The sequence below is a fragment of the Furipterus horrens genome, unplaced genomic scaffold, assembly GCF_987537825.1.
Source record: "Furipterus horrens unplaced genomic scaffold, mFurHor1.1.pri manual_scaffold_1, whole genome shotgun sequence".
In the NCBI taxonomy this organism is placed as follows: Eukaryota; Metazoa; Chordata; class Mammalia; order Chiroptera; family Furipteridae; genus Furipterus; species Furipterus horrens.
This window is the reverse complement of record NW_028327171.1, coordinates 165,112,567-165,136,775: the sequence shown is the minus strand read 5'-3', so window position 1 is coordinate 165,136,775 and position 24,209 is coordinate 165,112,567. Positions and strand designations below refer to the sequence as shown.

The 24,209-nt window shown below is 35.8% G+C and overlaps 1 protein-coding gene across 6 annotated transcripts in view; it reads right to left on the bottom strand.

The window, feature by feature from the left end:
- Positions 1-24,209, bottom strand: part of UBR3 (ubiquitin protein ligase E3 component n-recognin 3) — a 210,608-nt gene that overhangs the window by 168,525 nt on the left and 17,874 nt on the right. For 4 of the 6 annotated variants that reach the window (XM_090280628.1, XM_090280637.1, XM_090280645.1 and 1 more), the window contains exons 2-4: positions 8,061-8,200; positions 4,948-5,106; positions 647-790 (exon numbers count right to left, since the gene is read on the bottom strand). In XM_090280628.1, coding sequence (XP_090136754.1) covers positions 647-790; positions 4,948-5,106; positions 8,061-8,200 — 443 coding nt within the window. The remainder of the gene's footprint in view (positions 1-646; positions 791-4,947; positions 5,107-8,060; positions 8,201-24,209) is intronic. The other 2 variants (XM_090280632.1, XM_090280651.1) reach the window with 1 other exon arrangement.

The window sequence follows — 24,209 nt, the reverse complement described above, 5'->3', positions numbered from 1 at the left end:
CCATCGGTTGCCTCCCCAAATGTGTCCCAACCAGGGATCAAACCCGCAACCTAGGCATGTGCCCTGAACAGGAATCAAACCCGCAACCTTTTGGTATACAGGATGATGCCCCAACCAACTAAGCCAACCAGCCACAGTTGAACATCTATCTTTAATAAATTTGGACCTAATACTTTATAAGAAATCGCCAGTAAAAACCCAAATTTAATCATTGCAAATGGTGTTTCAGAAGTATTTAGGTATTCCTTTTTAGTGTTTTTTTAATTGTGTTTTTTCCATTACCAGCTAGTCCTCTTATACCTCCCACCCCCACAACCGCCACACTGTTGTCCGTGTCCATGAGTCCTTTGTCCTTTTTGCTCATAGTTTACTACTCTTAAATATACCAACTGCTACATTCTTTCCTAATTAGAACCAGAACCTTAATAAACTAACGAAATTCCATTTAAGAAAAACGCTTTCTCTTCTTTAGCTAATTTATTTTCTGGTTTTTAAATTTTTACAACTTTTATTACTTCCCTTACAAAGAATGACACATTACTTAAATCTCTTATCATAATGAATAAAGTTGTTGTTTTTTGGGGGGGAGAGGGGTTGTTTCAAAACAGAAAAGTTACCACTGTCCAAATTAAATACTTAGACAAACCTTGAACTGTCAGAGTGCTAGTGCCCGCAGATGGCTCCTGTACACCATATACAAGTTTATCTTCAGGATAGGTAAGTCCAGAGCTCTTTAAAGCTATAAGATACTTTTCGTGACTTTTCTTTCCACAAGCATTTTCTCCAAGACCTGATATTTAAAACAAATTTAAAATAAGATTAAAATACCCCATTTTAAATATAAGTAGAATCAACTCAGTCACTAATAGATACATATATAAAATAGGTAAATATGCTAATGAAGGGAGACCCTTAGAATGAATGCTATAAAATAGCTACACACCATTTTGTGCTCATTTTTAGCATTAACAATCCCAAAATGTATGTCACATTAATAACAAATAATGAAATCTACTAATTATTTATAACAAATAATGAAACATCTAAAATATGCCAAAGATTATATGCTAGACACAGAGGGTACAAAGATTAATAAGGCATGATTCCTGCCTTCAAGGAACTTGAAAATTATGGTAGAGAAAGGCAGATAATATGGTAAAAAGAAAATTATGCAGCAGAAATCACCATTTGGTTTGACAATCTGTTCTCTCATGATACTGTGCAGCCAACTTACCCAAAGCAGAGTACTTAGAACAGGATTCCTAGAGAAGACAATGCCTGAGTGAAATTTTAAAATATTACAACTGAAATTACTGTTCATTCCTGTTTTACTAGACTTTTTATTATCACATTTAAGAAATTAAAAGCATAATTTCTACAGAAGTATCAGTTAAAACTAATTTATTCCAAAAAATACTGAAAATTTAGGTTCTAGAATTAAATAATCCTAGATCTTTCCCTTTATTTAGCATTGCAGCTTATTAAATTTTGCCAATTTTTCTATTGTTTTGTTTTTAAATATATTATGGAGGATGGAATAATAGTAAAAGAAAACACTGATATTTGAGAGTGCCTTTAAAGAAAAAATTATTCTCTGTCTGAAAGCCAAATTACCATGGCATTTGCCACCTCTTAAGAGGACTATATGTCTTAATAAGGTCTCAATCTCTTTGATTATAAAAATATATAAATGAGTTTCTGTAGTATTTGCTGAGTTTTTCTTTATTTCTTCTCTTTCCTACCTTCAGTAATTGCAATAGAACACTTTTGTACACTCTCTCTCTGAGCTGGTTTAAAAAAAAAATTCCAACACAGATTTTAAAAATAGAAATACATTCATCCTGCCCTGCCGGTTCAATTCCCAGTCAGGGCACATGTCTGGGTTGCTGGCAAGGTCCCCAGGTGAGAGGCAACCAACTGATGTATCTCTTGCACATCAATGTTTCTCTCCCTCTCCTTCTCCCTCCTTTCCCATCTCTCTAAAAATAAATAAATAAAATCTTTTTAAAAATTAATAAATACATTCATCCTTCAAGTCACATCCCATATTAAGAACAGCCATAATTAGTTTAGAAAGAATAAAAAACTCATAGGGTCCTATATAAGAAATAACTAAATGTCTCCTAAATAATGAAAGTCACGTATTTACCTTAATAAGATAGATGAAATTTTTAATAACTTTTGGTTAACAAAATATATTTCATTAATCCTTCACAACAAGCCTAAGGAAAATGATGTATAAGATCTTACATTGCCCATGAGCACCTACCTAATCTGGAGGTAGCCTAATATAGTAGCTTCTTTTGTGCCACTGTCTCCCTACATTCATTTCATTTCAACCACACAAGCCTTTCTTGACTCCCTTTTTAAAAATAAGCTCATTCTCACTCATAAATACTCCCACATGCTGGTCCCACTGCATGGTATCTAGGAGATGCCTGATGTGATATTCTTTATATTTATCCTGCTTGGGGTTCATGAAGCATCTTGGATCAATAAGTCTATGTTTTTTAATCTAATTTGGGGAATTTTAGTCATGATTTCTCCAAATGTTTTTTAATGCCCCAATTCCTACCCACCTGTCCTGATGTTTGATCATTTAATTCTAAAAGGTCCTTGAATCTCTGCTGTGTTTTCTCTCAGTTCTCTAGATCGAATAATCTACTCATCTGTCTTCAAATTCACTGAGTCTTTTTAAAAATAATTTTGTACTTTTTATTGATTTTAGACAGAGAGAGAAAGGGAAAGAGGAGGAGAGAGACAAAGAGAAACACTGATTTGTTGTTCCACTTAGCTGTACATTCACTGGTTGCTTCTTGTACATGCCCTGACTGAAGATCGAACCTGCAACCTTGACGTATGGGGATGATGCTCTAACCAACTGAGATATCTGGCCAGAGCCAAATTCACTGAGTCTTTCTACCTTTTCCAATCTGCTGCTAAACTGATCAATAAATTTCTTTCAATTACATTATTGCACTCTACATTAATTTTCAGTTCTAGAATTTTATTGTTTATATTTCTTTGCTAAGATTCTTATCCCTTGAATCATAATTATTTGAACAGGTTTTTCTTTAATTTCTTAAACATACTTAGAATAATTGCTTTAATGTCTCTATTACTAAATCCAACATCTGTGCTATTTCAAGGTCATTTTTTATTGACTGTTATTTTTTCTGGTTATGGTGCACAATTTATTTTCTTGAATGTCCAGTAGTTTTTGTTATATACTGGACATTCTAATGACATATTATAGAATATTCCAGACTCTGTTATCTTCCTATGAAGAATATTCATTTTAATTCTAGAAGACAGTTCAATTAACAACCTGATCACCTAGAACTCGTGAAGGTATGGTTTTACACTCTTATAAAGAGCAGATCTGTGGAAAGCCTAAGGTGAATAATCTACACACTCTATATTCCTCCCAGATACTGTCAAGGTTTTAGACTTCATTAAGGCTACCTAAACAAGTCTTTTCTCTTAAGATCTGTCATTCTGTCTCAGCTAGATGCCTGGGACATTAGTAAGGAATCTCTGGTCTGACTGGACTAAAACTCCAATATCTCTTAATATTTTTTAACCTCTAATATTTCTATTCTGTTTTTAACCCCATAGCAGTCACTCTCTAGTAGGCCTTAGGTAGTCTCACTTTGTACATACAGATCTCGTTCCTCAGCCAAGCACACTCAGGGATCCCTCATCTATGCCCCACTACTATTTGGTATTCTGCCCCCAAGATTCCAGTTTCCAACTGCTTCACCTGTCCTAAAACGTGACCTCTCGTTCCTTAGCTCATTTGGACCACCATGCTCTGTTTCCATCCAGCTTGCTACAGTACAGGCAAGAAGTTATCCCCAGATTCAAGGCAATTGTGGGGCTAGTCTCATGCTTTTCCTTTCTCTCAACAGTTTACAGTCTTGTATTGCCTGTTGTCCAATGCCTGAAAACAGGTGCCCTTCATTTTTTTCCAGTTTTATGTTGTTTATGGCCTAAGGGCTAGTCCAACAGTCAGAAGTGGAAGATATCCTCTACCTGGAATCAAACTCCCCTCACCTCTGTGAAATTAGGTCTCTCTTTAATAAACTTATCCTACTCTTTCATAGAATTTACTACAGTTTATAATTGTACAATTTTTTAGTCGGAGGGTTTTATTAATGTCATCTCACTTAAGATTATAAGTTTTATAAGGGTCGTAACAGGATTTCCAGGTTTATTAATTACCTTCTCTACCCCAAGCTCTACTACCTAGCCCAAAGCCAAACACACAGCGGATACTTGAGTATTTGCTGAAGGAACAAATGTATCAGATTATCTTTAAATAACAGGTGATTAAAAATAAACATGAAAATTACACCAAGAAGCAAGATAAACTTCAATTTTAAAAGCATGCTATTTATGAGACAGCAAAAAGAATGCTACTTAAAATACTTATAACAAGATTTTCAAATAATTGATATATTTATTATACTATAAATTTGAGCTAAACTAAAGGTAGAAAAACTAAAGTATTTTACATAACAGTACAGTATATCATAAAAGCATCCACAACAATTCCAAGTTTTATAACTTAAACTCTACATTATTACGAAACCCTAGGCCACACAACCCAAAAGTTTAGAATGCCAATGATGAAAACATAAAAGTAGTTGTTGTTATTTGAAAAAAGAAAGGAAGAATATAGTTATAATTATGTCACACCAAAAATTAGGAGACCTGGGTTCTAGTCGCAACTTCATAATAAGTTAGTTGTAAGGTCTTGAATCAGTCATTTATTTTTCTGGGGCTCTGTTCCTTCATCCATGAAATAGAGTTATTCTTAATAATTTCCAGCTTTATGAAAAAATATACATACATTTTACTTTTAGGCTGTAAAATATACAGTTTCTAATAATTATAGTAATATAAGTAAATTTTAACATTCTTCTACTCTAACACTTTACTCACCAGAAGTCAGGTCTTTGTAATTCTGTTGGTTTGTCAAAACTTGTGTAAGAACAGACCGCATTGCTCCTCCCATTTTAGTTAGATCTTCTAAAAAGGAAATTTGAGGTTCCAAAAGCTGAAGGACTTTGTTAAGGTCTTTTTCTGATGGTACATCAGCTGCTAAAGAAAAAAAAAATTATATATATACATAATTAACTTTCTTTAAAATATTTTGATAATAATATTTTATCCTTTTAAAATTAAACTTAGATGACAATATTTTATAATCAAAAAAGTTAATATAAGGACTCTATTTGGAAATTAGGTATCCATCCAGCACCCAGCCTAGGGCAGACTTGCTTAGGAATTCAGTCCTGTAAGAAAAGGCTGATGAGGAAAGAGATGACACCATAAGGTATTAAGTATTTAATTTCTATAAGAAGCATTCAATTTGTGGCTCTTATACTTCCAGATATATAAATGTAATCATAAGATCATTTCAAAATTAGATAGTATTTAAGAAAAAGTTAAGATAACTCCTTGAAATAAAACAAGACCAAAATCAATACAATGAGAGTAGTATAAAAATGTTAGACAAAACTGCATCAGCTCTAAATTTAAACTTGTATAGCAAATAACAAATCTTCTATCGTATTCCAAAAATACAGACTTGTGTTAGCTGAAGGTCAAAGCAACTAAAATGAAAAATAACTGTTTTAATCAACATAAATGTTTTTACTAAAACACTTTTAAAATACCAAGCAATATAAGCCTAGTAGAGATAGGAGAAAAGAGAAACTTCACAGTAACTGAAAAAAGAATATTTAAGAGGAAAAGAAACAAAGATGCTTTAGAGAAGCTGAGGTCTAAAAGAAAGAAGTGAATAGAGATTTAGAGCTTAGTCATAAATGGTTAAAACAAGATGCATATAAGGGCGCTAACAGAATCCTGCATGCCCAGGAAAGGAGACATCAATTCCATTCATTAATTCAGCATCTACTTCATGATAAGCACTGAAAAGCAAGACTAAATCAAACATAGTTCCTACCCCCAAGGAACTCATACCTAGCTCAAAGATAATCTTTGAATAAAATTCTAGATAACTTTGAGTCATGGGGCCCAAACCAAAAACCTCACTTTCTCAGTAGAAAGCTAACACTGTATATTATTCATCTTTACTGTCTCCTTCAATGACTTGTGCAGTAACACAGTAGATATTTAATTAACATTTGCTTTGGGTTTGAAGGGCTCTAACACAAGTTGCGACATTGGTCTGAGGACTGTAGGGTGAAATGAAAAATAAAATTCAAAGCAAATGTAAAACCATAAGATCTCTGAACTTCCATTACCACAGATTAGATCATTTTAAGTCCTTTCTTTAATTTTAAAGTCTTTTTTTCACACAGACACAAGAAATTTATGCTGAGCACAAATGGTTATATACAAAGGAAAATATCATGAATCTAAGTTCATGAAGCTCATCTTAAGATAAAAAAGTACTTCCATTCATTCCTTTATGTTTTCAGATAATGGTAACAGATAATTATCAAAGTTACGTATCTATGTTATCTACCTTTATAACTGCTAAATATCACCACAGCAAAAAATATATAAAATATACTTTTGTTTGAATTATTCTGTGATTATAAGAAATTGTACAGAAGGCAAGTTCAATAACCCGTCTGGTATCTGGTTCCTTCATTCCAAAGACAAGGTAGTCCAAAACTAAATCAAAATAATATTTCTTTCTATATTTTACAACATATACGTTGAGAAGAGTAGAAGTACTTAACAAAGGATTGTATAATTTGCTAAAAATGTAGAAATAAGAAAGTGTTTGCTCACAATGAAGATAACATGATAGTTTTGGAATAATGAAGACGCTATTAATATTTCTTCATACTTTAAGAATGGGATATAAACAGAAGATAAAAATGTGTAGCCTAGTTTCACATTAAATTTAAGATTATTTATAGCATTAAATAATTTAAAACCTCTAAAAATAATCATTAAAACCTCTAAAAGCAATGCAAAAAGCAGTCCCTTTTATGACAGAAATGCAAGTATCATTAGAAAAGTAGAAGACAAAAAAAACTAATAAATTTGTTTCATACCACTAACTGATATCTGTAATCCACAATGTCATACTGAAAATTTTAATAGGTAATACCTAAATCCAAATATTTAACTAAAGTATATTAAGTAAGATTGTGAATAAATCTTAAAAGGTACGAATAATACCTATAATTTGCATGTTTCTTTTCTCTTTTCAACACTATCATGATGCTTACACCCATACATTCTACTAGTAATATGAGAGTGAGCCATTTGACTCTTATTAGTTGTTATATATGTAGGGGAACAAAAATATATAGACCTCTACAAAAAAGTGGGGGAGAGCAGAGAGAGAGAGAGAGAGAGAGATAGCTATAGATAAATATTGGTGAAAGAGTAGTTTAATCTTCGAAAAATATAAGTTAAATTCAAACATTTCCAGGACTTCCTAATTCTACTCAATCACATTATAAATGCAAATAAAGTCACTTTCACCCTATAATATGATTATTTCTACCTATGCAAAATGCAATGTAAGTTTTATCAAAATCATCTTTGATCCCAGGAGTACAGAGTGGCAAACTGTGCCAACTACTAAGAATCGACTAGGTTATTTAATTAATATTCAGTGTGATTTTTATTTACTATTTCATAGTCATCTCATTAAAAATGTTAAGCAAAAGATGTTATCTCAAGAAACTGACCTCGTTATTAATGCTAAATGTTAACTGGATCTTAAAGAGTACTAACAAAGAGTAAATTAAACATACCTAGTCACCCTGGCCAGTGTGGCTCAGTTGGGGCATCAGACCATAAACAAAAGGTTGCAAGTTCGATTCTCAGTTAGGGTGCAAACCTAGGTTGTGGATTCGATCCCTGGTTCGAGCACGGGCATGTGCGAGCCCAATCTGGAGCCTACGATCCCCTGTCCAGATGCTGGGGAGGCAACCAACTGATGGTTCTCTCTCACATCAATGTTTTTCTCTCTCCCTCTCTCCCTTTCTCTCTCTCTAAAAGCAATGAAAAAAAATGTCTTCAGATGAAGAGTAAAAAAAAAAAAAAAAATTAATCAAACATACCTGGCTCATTATAGCCTTCTCTTAAGTACTGAATGAGACAAAAAATAAATCTTGGAAGCACAAATTCAGACATCATCAGTAAGTCTTTGGGGACACAAGGAATATTTGAACTTGATTTAATTTGATGCCTTCTGCAAAACCTGTAATATGAAAAAGAAAATAACAATTAATAATAATATCTAACCTGTCAAGAATATAATACTTCTGTTCACAATATCCAAAAGCAGAATGCAAACCAATATCAAAGCCAATGTATTCTTCCTTTTTAATTTTAAAGGCACCAAGTTTAAAGAACATATAGTTTTAATAGGTCTTTACATCAAAAATGGCACTGAGGGATATATCTTCCTAATAAAAGATCATACTAGAATACAAAAAGGAAATCTCATTACAGGACTTATAAGTTCCAACTACAGTACAGAAAGAAAATCTCATTACAGGATTTATATTTTTAACTGCAATTTATTATGTTCAAGTATTACTTTATTATTTCACTGTTTATAAACCACGAAATATAAATTGATCATTTCCCAAATATATGCATTCCTTAATTCAATTATTTCTAACTTACTGCATTAATGCATAAGTGACATAAATACTTATTTATTTTAAAAATTTATACATGTGACTATATGCATTTCAATTTTATTTTTACTTATTTTAGAGCATGACTGGTAAAGTTGAGCAAAAATGAAATAAACTATTCTATATTCACCATCCAATAATCAAAATTGAGGTATTTTGTGACCAAACAAAAATAACCACACTAAACATATAAATGCCTAGAAATAATCTTATTAAGAAGGGTGTAGAAACTGTTTTAGTTGAAAAACATAAAAGATCTGAATAGAGGAAACTACATACCCAAATGGAAAATCCATTTTATTTTTTAAATGTCAGTTCCACCTAACTTAATATCATTCGATTTATTTTTTTTAATTATATTTTATTGATTATGCTATTACAGTTGTCCCAATTTTCCCCACTCTGGCCCCTCCATCCAGCACCCCCCACTACCTCAGGCAATCCCACCACCATTGTTCATGTCCATGGATCGTGCACATAAGTTCATTGGCTACTCCATTTCCTATATTGTATTTTACATCCCCATGGCTAGTCTATAACTACCTATTTGTGCTTCTTAATCCCCTCATCTCTTCACCCATTCCCCCATACACCCCTTCCTATCTGACAACCATCAAAATACTTTCTGTATCCATGATTCTGTCTTTGTTCCTCTTGTTTGATTAGTTTGTTTTTTAGATCCAATTGTTGATAGATATGTATTTTTGCCATTTTAATGTTCATAGTTTTTTATTTTCTTCTTTTTCTTAAATAAGTCCCTTTAACATTTCATATAATAATGGTTTGGTGATGAGGGACTCCTTTAGTTTTTTCTTGCCTGGGAAGCACTTTATCTGTCCTTTGATTCTAAACAATAGCTTTGTTGGGTAGAGCAATCTTGATTGTAGGTCCCTGCTTTTCATGACTTAAAATATGTCTTGCCAGTCCCTTCTAGCCTGCAACGTTTCTATTTTTTTTTAATTTTATTTCTTTATTTGTTTTTAGAGAGAGAAGAAAGGAGAAAGAGAGGGAGAGAAACATCAATGTGTGGTTGCCTCTCACACGCCCCCAACTGGGGATCTGGCGTGCAACCCTATGTGCCCTGACTGGCAAAGTTTCTTTTGAGACATCAGCAGACAGTCTTATGTAAACTCTCCTATAAAACTAACCACTTTTCTCTTGCTGCATTTAAGATTACCTCTTTATCTTAAATCTCTGGCATTTTACTTATGATGTGTCTTGGAGTGGGCTTCTTTGCATCCATCTTGTTCGGGATTCTCTGTACTTTCTGGACTTGCATGTCTGTTTCCTTCACCAAATTAGGAAGTTTTCATTATTTTTTAAAATAGATTTCCAATTTCTTGCTCTTTCTCTTCTATGCGCACCCCTATGATGCGTATGTTGACCTCTTGAAGTCGTCCCAGAGGCTGCTTATACTATCCTCATTTATTTGGATTCTTTTTCCTTCTTGTTGTTCTGATTATTTGTTTTTTGCTTCCTTATGTTTCAAATCATTGATTTGATTCTCGGCTTCATCCACTCTACTACTGTTTCCCTGAAATTGTTTATTTCAATTGGTATATCCTTTGTTTCTGACTGGATCTTTTTCATGCTGCTGAGGTCCTCACTAAGGTTCCTTGAGCATCCTCATAACCAGTGTTTTGAACTCTTAATCTGATAGATTGCTTATCTCCATTTTGTTTAGCTCTTTTTCTGGACTTTTGATCTGTGTTTTCATTTGGGCCATGTTTCTTTGTCTCTTCATTTTGGCAGCCTCCCTGTCTTTGTTTCTATATATTAGGTAAAGCTGCTTTCACTCTGTCTTTAGTGTGTCCTGTAGGGTCCAGTGGCACAGCCTTCCCTATCATCCAAGCTGGGTACTCGAGGTGCACCCTTTGTATGGGTTGAGTACACCCTCCTCTTGTAGTTCACCCTTGGTTGCTGTTGGCAGATCAATGAGAGGGATTTACCCAGGCCAGTCAACTACAAGGATTACCTGTGACCACTTACCACTAACCTCCACCCTCTGTGGAAGATCGGCTGTGCAGGGGCCAGGTGGTGGTGCTTTGACATGGTCTGTAGCTGTCCACTGGGTGCACTGGCACTGCGGTTTCCCAGGTGGTACAGACCAAGGTCAGCTTCCACCTGTGTTTTGCCCGGGGCCACCCTACCTCAGCTATAAAGCAATCTGAGATGGCTGCTATGTGTGCTGGGCTTGGAGATTACCATGTGAAGCCAAGCTATGAATCTAGGCTGGCTGCTGCTAGTGCTGGGCCTGGGGCTCATTGAGTCCAACTGTTCTTTGTTTGAGAGGATTTAGGAAATTGTGCAGCATGAGCCAAGACCAACCATTCATATGGGAAAAGTAACTTGGGTGGGCCCATAAGTTGGATGGGGTAGAGTCTCTGGGAATCTCCAAGGCAGGTCAAACAGTGTTAGCCACGTTGATGAAGTCTTAGATATGGCACTAGCTTTCTGGCTCTTTGGGAGAGGATTTAGAAAAAGGAAAATGGCCTCTGCTTGCCTTGATGCCAGACACTTGAGTTTCTCCCTGTATACCACTGGTGCCTTTCAAGTTGCTACCCTGGTGCTGGAACTCAGAAGGAGTAAGTCTGAGTAGGTAAGTCCATGTGTGGGTTAAGAGGAACTGCTTGGGGCTCCACCAGTTTCTTCCACTGACGTAATCCCCGCCGCTTTCTGCAACTAGAAGTTGTGGGAACTTATCTTCCTGGCACTGGAACTCTGAGCCAGGAGGCCTGGTTTGGGGCTGGGACTCTCACTCTTGAGATAGCCCTCCCAAATTTTTATCTACCATACATGGATGAGAAACCAGCACATTCTGCATCTGCCCTCCTCCTACCAATGTGGATGAATGTGGTTTCTTTAACCCAGTTTTCAGGTTTCAATTCAACTTGATTTCTGATGGTTCTGAGTGATGGTTATTCTATAATATAGTTGTAATTTTGATGTGGTTGTGCAAAGAGGTGAACCATGTCTGCCTACACCACCATCTTGACTGGAAGTCAATGTCATTCGATTTAAATCCCCATGGAACTAATTACAAACTAATTCTAAAATTCAAATGGAAGAGGATATGCGTGAAAAAAATCAGTACAAATTGAAAAAAATTCATGATATTGACATAGACCTTAAAAAATAGTGTTATACTATACTTGGCCCCTTAATCATAATTAAAAATTTGTAGTAGTGTGATAACATCACTGGACCACAATGGAGTCTAGAAGCAGACTATGTAAGCTTGTGAATTTAATATAATAAATATGGTATCTCAAGTAAGTGTGGAGAAGGCAGTTTATTATTTAAATACAGAACATAAATTTGATTTTTCTTAGACCATAAGCAAAATATATTCCATACAGAGCAAAATCAAATGTGAATAAAGTAACCAGGAAGAAAGGGATAATCTTGTGTGGGTATGACTAACAGCAGCACTGTGGTTATTGAAAAGGGAAGTCTTGTCTTTAGATATATGTATCTATATAAATATTTACAGATGAAATGCTATAATGTATGGGACTTGCTTCAAAATACTCTGGATGGGTGAAGTGAAGTAGGTAAAAGTATGCCAAGACCAGCTATGAGTTGTTAATTATTAAACCCGAGAGACAGACAGATGGCATTTATGTAAGGCCATATCAAAGCCACTAAAAGTACATACTCCTTTTAGATTTTTAAGGCACCAAGTCAGAAGAATGTAGTTCTAATTGGTCATTAGTAAATGCCACCAAGAGTTTTCCCCTCATAAAAGATCACGCTAGCCCTGACTGGTATGGCTCAATGGATTGAGTGCTGGCCTGTGAACCAAAAGTCGCTGGTTCAATTCCCAGCCAGTGTACATGCCTTGGTTGCGGGCCGGGTCCCCAGTTGGGGGCGTGTGAGAGGCAACAAATCTGTTTCTCTCACACATTAATGTTTCTCTCCCTCTCTTTCCCCCCGCCTCTCCTTCTCTCTAAAAGTAAATAAATAAAATATTTTTCTTTTCAAACCATGCTAGCTGGGTTCATTATGTTCATTGCTGTTATATGTTTGAAATTTTCTGTACTAAAAAGTTAAAAAAAATTTTAAAGAAAGAAAATGTTTTTTTAAAGATGAATACTGAAGCATATCAGGGTGATTTAACACAATATTTGGGACACAATGTTTGGGATTTGCTTCAAAATACTATAGCAAAAGGTAGTGAGGATGGAGGGAGTGAGGGGAAAAAATTCCAGCTAAAAGAAAAAGGGCAAATGCCCTGGCTGGTGTGGCTCAGTGGATTGAGTTCTGGCCTGCGAACCAAAAAGTCATCGGTTCAATTCCCAGTCAGGGCACGTGCCTGAGTTACAGGCCAGGTCTCCAGTGGGGGATGTGTGAAAGGCAACTGATGGATGTATCTCTCACACATTGACGTTTCTCTCCTTCTCTTTTTCTCTCCCTTCCACTCTCTCTCAAAACTAAATAAATAAAATCTTTAAAAACAAAGATGAAGCAAATGTGGCAAAAATCTTAATAAATGTTGAGTCCAGTGATGGGCACATGGAGGTTCAGTGTTGACATTTTCTTTACCTTAGTGTACGTTTGAAAATTTTGATAACACAAAATGTTTTTTCATCTTACGTTTTAGGAAAGATTCATCGTTGGAAAGCATGGGCAAAAATTTCTGTTATCATACACACGAAAGTATAAAGACATGCAGTTTTTGGTGACATTTTGACAATATCTATTAAAACTTTAAGTGTTCATAACCCTAGATTAGCATTTTTATTTCTAGAAATTTATTATAAAAAAACATTGCTAAAGTTACAGGATTACAGGGTGGGGCAAAAGTAGGTTTACAGTTGTGAGTATACAAAAGTTTATTCTTGTATTATTAATTACTGTATTATTTTCAATGCGAACTATAAACCTACTCCCCCCGCCCCTTATATCCACAAATATGGTCACTATACCAAAGTTTGCAACACAAAGAAGTTAGAAACCACTCCCATGTTTAGTAACAGAACAGATTAACTGAATGATGGTGATCTCTGATGGGCAGTTAGACTGACACGAGCAGAGCAATGACGACAGACCAAGTACAGAAGGACACCAGGGTGGAACACTCCAGGTGCCTAGCACCCTGGAAAACTGGGAAAACAAGGACCTCATCCCCAAGGTGACCTTTCCTCCCTAGCATACTGCTGGTCTTGCAGTTCCGACCCTCCCCTGACCTTTCCTCCCCTGGCATGTTGCTAGTCTTGGGGATCAGACACCCTCAGAAAAGGAATGAGCAAAGGGGCTAGAGAACAGCCCTTAGGCATTAAGTGCGCAGGACAATGAGGTTCTGACCCACATCAAATACATCTTACCCTCAGTTGTGTTTCAGCTCCAGGCCCAGAAAAGCACCAAAACCAGACATGGGACACCACTGCTGACATCTGGACCACAGGTTGCACTGCCTAATGATCCCTTGCTCTAGCGCCAACCAGTCACTAGAGACCAAGACCCTGAAAGGACACACCTGGAAAGCTGGGAAAATTCTATGGGGATCCTCCCCTAATACCTCCAGATAAAAATACCCTCAAGACCCAGCCCTGCTCTCGCTATAGAGCACACCACATCTTCCCCCAGGCACATCTTCCCTGCCTCTCCTCCTAAGCTCCAGGGGTCCTTCTTTTGTCTCTGTTAACTTGTTTCCTAAACCCATTTATTCTACCTTGGTGACCTTTTAAATAAACTTGCTGTTATAGCCCTGGCTGGTGTGGCTCAGTGGATTGAGCGCCACCCTGCGAACCAAAGGGTCGCTGGTTTGATTTCCAGTCAGGGCACATGCCTGGGTTGCAGGCCAGGTCCCCAGCTCGGGACGCACAAGAGGCAACCACACATTAATGTTTCTCGCCCTCCCTTTCTCCCTCCCTTCCCCTCTCTCTAAAAATAAATAAACAAAATCTTTAAATTAAAAAAAAAAAAAAAGAAAAAACTCTTAACTGGGAGTGATATGGCATACTTTTACTTTCTACATTAACTCTACCTGTAATGTTTGAATTTTGTATAACAAAGATATCTATAACTTTGTAATCAAAAAAAAAAAAATGTGCCAGAAACAAGTAAATGATAATAAGTATGCCATTCATTTGGTTTTAGTTCCAAAATTTAGAGCAATAGTTCTTGTTTTAAATTGCTAAGAGAAATTTTATTCTATTTTACTTTTCATTTTTGTTATTGTATTTTTTTCATTACCATTTAGTGCCCTTATTCTCCCCTTCCCCCCACAGTCACCACACCGTTGTCCATGTCCGTGAGTCCTTTGTCCTTTTCGCTCAATCCCTCCCCCTGCTAACCTCCCCCCCTTAGCTGTCATCCTGCTCTCTGTCAATAATTCTTAACCTCTTTTGTTTCATGGACCCCTTTGAGAATCTAATGAAAGTTATAACTCTTTCTTAAAAATATACATATATACAAAAAAAATAAAATATTCAGACGGTTCACACCTGCTGAAGTCTATCTACCCTAAGGCAGAGCTTCCAGTTGTTAGATCCAGTAGATTACAGAGAAGATACATGGATCTCCTCAGTCCTTAAGCAAACAGAAGGCCAGGGTCTGAGTAGCCTCCTTCCTCAGCTGCCTCAGTGTCCCATCAAAATATCATTTCCACATCTACCATATTATGAAAAAGGTTAGTAACTATTACCTCTTAAGGTTCAAGCCTTTATTTAAAAAGAAATATAAATTTAAGAACCTCTTTCATCTGGGCACACTAAATCTAAGTAAAATCAAGGAAACTTTTTAAATGCTACCATTTCTATAGTATTTTAAGAGTCTCTAAAGATAAAAAAGAACCTGGCCTCCGGTGACAGCTTAGAGAACCAGTGGTGATATAAGACAATTAAATAAAGCACCTACAAACATAAGTGAAGAGAAGAGTTAAAACAGGAAAGGAAAGCAGAAGAGAAGAATGAGAAAACATACTGGGTACAAAGACTAAAGGATGCAATGAAAGGCTTACAGCTGAAAAGCAGGAAGAGAGAAAGGATTAGATAAAGGAGGGCACAGAAAGCTCTCTGAGACACCCAGTGCAGGAAGTAAGGCAATTCAAAAGAGCGACTGGGCAGATAGTGAAAAACAATTTGAACAAGTGTCAAGTGGCTTCAAGGAGTAAAATTTCAATCTGGAACTAAGCCCAAGGGACAGCAAGAACGTCTAAGTAACCTAGGGACTGGGGTTACAGGAGTGTATCAGATGGCTGTGGACTGAACAAATTAATGGCCAAAAGACTAAAGAACAAAGCTCTGTGAACTAGTTTAAATAATGTAGGACTGTCCAATATGGATGTAACATACTATGAGATCAACAAACAAAGTTGATTTTTGTATTTCAGGCTGAGCATAATAACAGGAAATAAAGTATCTCATATAGCAAGTATTTCATAATGGCTTGATAAAACAAAGACTTAATCTAACAGAACACTCAAAATGATTTCATGGGTGTCCAATTAAAGAATAAGCACTTTCTCATCCTGGCTGGTGTGGCTCAGTGGATTGCGTACCAGCCTGTGAAGGACAAGGGTGCAGGTTCAATTCCCAGTCAGGGCACATGCCTGGGTTGGGGGCTGGGTCCCCAGTTGCAGGCGTTTGAGGCAACCAATAGATGTATCTCTCACACACTGATGTTTCTCTCCCTCTTTCTCCCTCCCTCCCCCCCTTCTCTAAAAGTAAATAAATAAAATCTTTAAAAATAAAAAAAGAATAACCACTTTTTCAAATATGCTTTGAAGAACCAGTGTATGCCTGGCACTTGAAACTGCAGGAATACAGGGGCCTTGCTCTCAGAGAGCTAACTTTCTATTCGGTAGGGGAGAGAAGTAGAGGAGAAACAGAAAAATAAATATGAATAATAAGCTCTATGAAAACAATTTAACAGCATGATTTATAGAGAGCATCCATTAGGCTCCTTTAAATCAGGTTTGTCAGGAAGACCTTTCTGAAGAGGTGATATTTAGGCTACAGGCCAAATGACATGAAGGAGCTAGGCTAGGTATGCAAAGCTCTATAGGGAGAGCATATTGTCAAGAGGCCTGACAAATGCAAGTGTATATGATCAGGTACTAAAAATTTCTCCCCACATGTACAGAAAGAAAGCTTTCTAGGCAAGTAGAATGGCTCCAAAGAAAAAATGAGGCAGGAAGTAATGTGTTCATATTAGCAATTTACAGGTCACAGGTACTTTCTTCAAGGAACCCAATGGTTTTTAATGATTAAGAAGATTAAATATTCCTTATTGGACCAGGATGTTACAGCAATAATAGAATGGTCCAAAAGAACTATTAACATACAAAGAGTTGATAAAATGACATCATCAAATTTTATTTTACCTCAAGTTTTTAAAACTTTGTATTGAAGTACAACTGACAGAAAATTGCCCAAATGGTAAGTATGCGGCTCAGTAAACTATCACAAACCAAACTTAAATGAGTAAAAGCAGAATTCTTAAGACTCTTAAGAGAAGTGGGGGGGGGGGGAATGGGATAAGAGAAGAGTGAAAAGGGACAGGGGCTTCTGAAGGTTGGTTTGCAAATTACTAAGACTTAAGGAGGGCAAGGAGAAGCCAACTGAAATAACTCAATCACATGCTTCAAAGATTAGAAAAGCATCTAGTAAGCTCCCCTAAAAATTAGCCTTTGACATGCACACCCCATTCCCAACTTATCACAAATTACACACATATACGATAATTTGCATATAATTTAAGGTAATTAGAGAGATCCCTGGAGAGTGACCCCAGACTAACAGACCCTGAAATAATCTGTTCTCTTCATTTTATAGAAGGGGCAATCTCAAAACACTAATGACAAACCTAAGCAATAAAAAAATTTTAAAAACTTCTGAGGGTCACAAAAGGCATGCCATAAAGATATACATTATCTCAGTAAAAAAGCCAATAAGAAATAAATAAGCTGGTTCTAAAGTTCCTATGGAAAAGTAAGAATAGCTAAGAAATTCAGAAAAATAAGAGTAATGAAGATGAAGTAGCTTTATCAGATATTGAAACTTGCTTTTTAAAAATTAAATAATCAAAACAGTGTACTCAGCCTTTAGGGAGCTTGCATTCTAAAGGTTAGAGATAGGCATTAATGATAAATACAATTAAATTATAGAGAAAAAAAAGGAGTCAGATCAGAAATTCAGTTCCAATTTCACAAATATGTATTCTTGTGTCATTTCTCTAGACAGACAATTCTACATCTCTAATATGTATGACTTGATTAAGGTCCAGAATCATCTCATGTCTAAAATTGTAAGATTATATAAATAGATAAGAAATAAAAGGAAACATTTTAAATCCCATCTACTCAGTTTTCATATTATTGGTTGGGCCTAAAGAACTAGAAAAAAAAGCAAAATACTTAGGAAAACTAAAAGTTCTGAATTCGATTACAGACTGCATATAAGATCAGAAGATTTGAAAGTAAAATCAGAGATGTAAATAAATTAGTTAGTAAATAAATTATAAATAGATGCTTGAAAAAAGAAAACAATGGTAAAGGCACATAAAAGACACACCAAGTAAAATCAATTATATGTGAAATTTAATTTATGATAAAGTCATTTCTATGAAGAAAACATGGCTCAATCAGAGAAATGGTATTTAACTGAGTCACCAGCCAAGATATGGGGGAAGAGGACTCTCCTGACACCTTACACAGTGATCATAGATAAATAAAACCCACATCAACCTTCTACAGATGAAAAATACACTATCATCTTCCGGCCAAGATGGAGGGCTAGACGGACATGCTATGTCTCCATCCACAACTAAAAACACAACTACTTCAAAACCAGAGACAACCAGAAGTTCCAGAAAATCAAGCTGCATAGAAGTCCAACAAACAAAGATATAAAGAAGAAATACTCATCCAGACAGGCAGGAGGGGCTGAGTTGGGTCAGAGAGGACACACTGTGGCAGCAGCAGCGGCAGGCCAGCAGAAAGCGCAGTCACATGTTTTGAAAAGTAGAAAGGGATCCCTAGGGAGTGCTCCCAGCACCAGACAAAACAGCGCAGCTCACAGTTCCAGCTCTGGGGAAAATAAAGCCTCATTGCTTCTAACTGTGAAAACCAGTTGGGGTTGAGGTGGAAGAAGAAACTGCTGGTCTCTCGGTAGAGTCCACATATTTAATGGGCCCCCATGATCCTAGAACGTCCACAGACCCACCTACTCTGGGAATGATGGCCAGGGCAACAGAGAGGCGAAGTGTTGTATAGAAGTGGAAGGAAGTGCCTGGAAAAGGGGCAAGGGCTGAGCAAGCAGCATTGTTCCTTCTCAGACCCCTTTCCCACATACAGTGACACAACCTATGAAACGGGTCACCTGTACTGACTAATACCTAAGGCTCCTCCCCTTACAATGTAATAGGTACGACAGCTCTACCTAAGACACGAAGGCAAACAAACACAGGAGCCTGACAAGATGAAGAGACAGAGAAGTATGACCCAAAAGAGGGAAAGGATCAAGGTTCCAATGGGAGAACTAAACAATGAGGAGATAGAAACCTAACAGATGAGAAGATAGCCAACCTAACAGACGCAGAGTTCAAAACACTGGTGATAAAGATGCTCACAGACTTGACACATATGCTTAAGAATGGCAGACGCATAAGGGAAGTAGTGAAGACTATGTTAAATGAAACGAAGAAAAATCCACACAAAACCAATGGTGAAGGAAAGAAAATCGGGGCTCAGATCAATGATTTGGAACATAAGGAAGAAATAAACAATCAACCAGTACAGAATGAGAAAATAAGAATTGAAAAAAAAATGAGGGGAGGCTTAGGAACCTCTTGGACAACTTTAAACATGCCAATATCTGAATCACAGGGGTGCCGGAAGGAGAAGAGGAAGAACAAGAAATTGAAAGCTTATGTGAAAATATAATGAAGGAAAACTTCCCAAATTTAATGAAGGAAATAAGACATACAAGTCCAGGAAGCACAGAGAGTCCCAAACAAGCTAGACCCAAAGAGGACCACACCAAGACACATCATAATTAAAATGCCAAAGGTTCAAGATAAAGAGAGAATCTTAAAAGCAGCAAGAGAAAAGCAGAGAGCTAACTAACTACAAAGAGGTACCTATAAGACTATCAGCTGATTTCTCAAAAGAAACTTTGCAGGCAAGGAGAGACAGGAAAGAAGTATTCAATGTGATGAAAAGCAAGGACCTACAACCAAGATTACTCTATCCAGCAAAGCTATCATTTAGAATGGAAGGACAGATAAAATGACTCCCAGACAAGGTAAAGCTAAAGGAGTTCATCATCACTGAGCCATTATTATATTAAATGTTAAAGAGACTTATTTAAGAAAAAGAAGATCAAAACTATGAACATTAAAATGACAACAAACTCGCAACTACCAACAACTGAATCTAATAAATAAAAAACAAAATTGAACTAAGTAAGCCAGAATAGGAACAGAATCATAAGTAAGGGGATCATTTGGAGGGTTATTAGCTGGGAGGGGGAAGGGGGAGAAATGGGGAAATGGTTCAGGGATTAAGAAGCATAATTGGTTAGTACAAAATAGACAGGAGGAAGTTAAGAATATAGGAAACAGTGAAGCCAAAGAACTTATATGCACGACCCATGGACATGAACTAAGGTGGGTGGGATTGCTGGAGGGAAGGGGGGTATTCGGCAGAGGGGACCAAAGGAAAAAAGAATTGGGACTACTATAACAATAAGTTAATAAAATACAGTTAAAAAAAAATAAAACTACACTATCAAATACAATATCTATCAGAAATAAAAATACACCAATAGGATTAACAGATTAAATACAAGAAAGAAAAGATCAGTGAATTTACTAACATAGCAGTGAGAAACTATCCAAAATAAAGCACAGAGACATAGAAAATGAAAAGAGCCTCAGTGAAGAGGGAATAACGAGCAGTCATGCTTTACACTAGAATCCCAAAAAGGGTAGGACGGAAAACAGAACAAATAAATGAAGAATGGCTGAATTTTTTTTCCAAATTTGTTGAAAATCATAAAATCACAGATCTAAGAACTCATCAAACCTCAATCAGAATAAACATTTTTTTAAGCAATACCAAGATATATCATAATGAATTTGTTGAAAATCAGTGATAACAAGAAAATCTTCAAATCAAACAGAAGAAAATGATCCATTATATACAAAGCAACAAAGACAGAAATGACAGCGAACTTTTCATTAGAAACTGTACAAGCCAAAACACAATGGATATACTTAAAGTGATAGGAAGAAAAAAAAACCTGTGAATCTAAAATTCTTCACACAGAGAAAACACCTTTCAAAACTGAGGAGTAAGCTCTTCAGACGATATCTGAAAGAATTCACTGCTATCATACCTGCACTGTGAGGAAAAAAATAATAAGAAATTGAAGAAAGCCAGGAGGACTTATGAGACACCATTCAAAGAAACAATATAAGATTATGGGTATCACAAAGGAATAAGAGAGAAAAGGGAACCAAGTCTATTTTAAAAACTAATGGCTGAGAATGTCTAAATTTGGAGAAAAAAATAAACATCTAGTTCATGAGGCCCTAAAGTCTCTAAATAGGTTGAATCTGAAAAGAACTGCACTGAGACACATCATAATTAAGATGTTAAAAGTCAAAGACAAAGAGAAAAATCTGGAAACAGCAAGAAAAAAGCAACGCACCAAACAAGAGAGCTCCCATAAATATATACTGTAAATAGTTTTCTAAGTAGAAAGATTGAAAGCCTGGAGACACTGGGATGATACATTCAAGAATTGACAGAAAAAAATTGCCAACTAAGAATACTATGACCAGCTAAGCTGCCCTTCAGAAATGAAGGAGACATAAACTTTCCCAAACAAAAAAAGCTAAGGAAGTTCATTACCACTAGACATGACTTATAAAAAATACTACAGGGAATTCTTAAAGCTGAAATGAAAGAATGCTAATTAACAACATAAATTTAAACAGGAGTATACAAAACTCACCAGTAAAGGTAAATATATAATCAGTCAAAGTCATATTTTCTAATATTGTTGAGATGGTATGTAAATCATTTTCAAGTTGTATAAAAGTTTAAAAAACAAATATTAAAAATAACTACAACTACAATAATTTGTTCATGTGGAGGACCACTTTGTGTGGTACTGGGAACTGCAGCCTCTCCACAAGCCAGGCCTTGAAAGAGGCCTGTAAGTGTTGATCCGGAAACCAGGAAGGCTAGAAGGCAGGCAGGACCCGATAACTACTCCGAGGGTTCCTGTGGGAATTGGACTTAAAGAATGTGTACTATGCTTTGAAGCTTGCTCTGCTTTTCTTATCAGTTGCTTAACAGAAATAGAATGTCCAAGATCAAAACCCGGAAAACATATGAAATCCCGCACCTGATAGTCATCTGACGCCAGAATGTTCACTGAACCCTGATCCAGAATTTTCACTGTGTTCCTTGCATTGTTATCTATAATCAGTAGTTGTTGATAGTAATCCAAGCACTTGAGGCTGATTTGTGATTTACATATTCTGAATGTATGCTCCCATACATACCTTTCTCAATAATAGGCACGGGAAAAGGGAGATCGGGGCTTTTCCCCTCTAGAGAGAACTGCCACCTCTCTTCCTCCCAGACAGAAATCAGTGTCCAGGTCAACTTATTTCTCCTCATCCACAATCCCAAAACCTCTGCTGGACAAAAGTTTCCACTGAGCCTGGGCGTGCCCCCACATGTTAATGGATACATAATATAAAAAGATATAAAATGTAATATCAATAACCTAAAAAGAGCAGGGAGAAGTAAAATTACAGGGTTTTAAGTTGTAATCACCTTTTACAAGGTTATTATTATAAGTTATTTTATATAAGCCTCATGATAAGCACAATAATAAACCCTGTAGCAGAGACACAAAAAAATTAAGAAAAACAAATCAAAATATGCCACCACAAAGTCACCAAATGGCCCTGGTCTGGTAGTTTAGTTGGTTAGAGTGTCATCCTCATATGCCAAGGTTACAGATTCAATCCCCAGTCAGGGTACATATAAGAATCAAGCAATGAATGCATAAATAAGTGAAATAGCACATAAATAAGTGGAACATCCAATTAGTATCTCTCCCTCCCTCCCTCCCCCTTTCCCTTCCTCTTTCTTTCTCTAAAATCATTTTTTTAAGTCACCAAATGATAAAGGAAGACAGTGAGAAAGGAAAGCTAAAAAGGAACTAATAAACAGTCAGAAAACAACAAAATGGCAATAGTAAGTCCTTACCTATCAATAAATACTTTAAATGTGAATGGATTAAATACTCCAATCTAAAGATACAGGGAGGCTGAATGAATAAAAAATAATAATAATAAGATCCAATAATATGCTGCCCGCAAGAGACTCACTTTAGCTTTAAGGACCCAGATAAGCTAAAAGTGAAGGGATAGAAAAAATATCTTAGACATATTAGACTTTAAGTCAAAAATGGTGACAAGAGACAAGGAAGGATATTACATTATGATAAAGGGGTCAATTTATCAAGAAGATATAAAAATGTTGAATATTTATGCACCCAACAACAGAGTACCTAAATATATAAAAAATATTAACCCAACTGGAAGGGAAAATGAACATTAATACAAGGTCATAGGAGACTGCAATACTCCACTCTCAACAATGATATGCAGGCAGGATATTAATAAGGAAACAGCAGATTGGAACAACACTGCTGATCAACTGAACCTAACAGCCATATACAGAACTGCCCATCACAACAGCAGAACATACATTCTTCTCAAGAATGAAACAGCATATTCTCGAAGAAAGATCATAGGTAAGGCCATAAAACAAGTCTTAAAAAAGTCAAGAAGACTGAAATTATATCTTTTCTGAAACCAAAGGTATTGAACTAGAAATCAATAAAAGGAGGAAAATTCAGATACCCACAAATATTTGAAAAGTAACACACTTCTAAACCAATGGGTCAAAGGCGAAATCAGAACGAAAATGTTAAAATATCTTAAAATGATACAAATAAAAATTTACGGGTTGAAGAAAAAGACATTCAAGAAAAATTATATCATTCATAAAGGCTTATATTAAAAAATAAGATCTCAAAAAAACAACCTAACTTGGCACAATAAGAAACTAGGAAAAGAAGAAAAAAATAAGTGCAAGTTAACATAGGATGGAGAAAAAGGGTAGAGCAGAAATAAATGAAAAACAGAAAAGATCAATAAAACTAGGAGGTGGTTTTTTGGAAAAGACAAATCTTTAGACTAAGAAAAGAAGCAAGATGATTCAAATTAATAAAATTATAAATTATAGAGAATTACAACTGATACTACAGAAATACAAAGGGTCATAAGAGGCTACTGTGAACTATATATTCCAACAAACTGGACAACCTAGAAGAAATTAGTAAATTCCTCAAAATAAACTGAATGAATGAAAGAAAAAAAAAAAAAAAAACCTGAACAGACAAATAATGAGACTGAATCAGTAATCAGAAATATCTCATTCAAGAAAAGACCAGGACCAGATGATTTCACTGGTGAATTTCATCAAATATTTAAATGAGAATTAATGCCAATTCTTCTCAAACTCTTCCA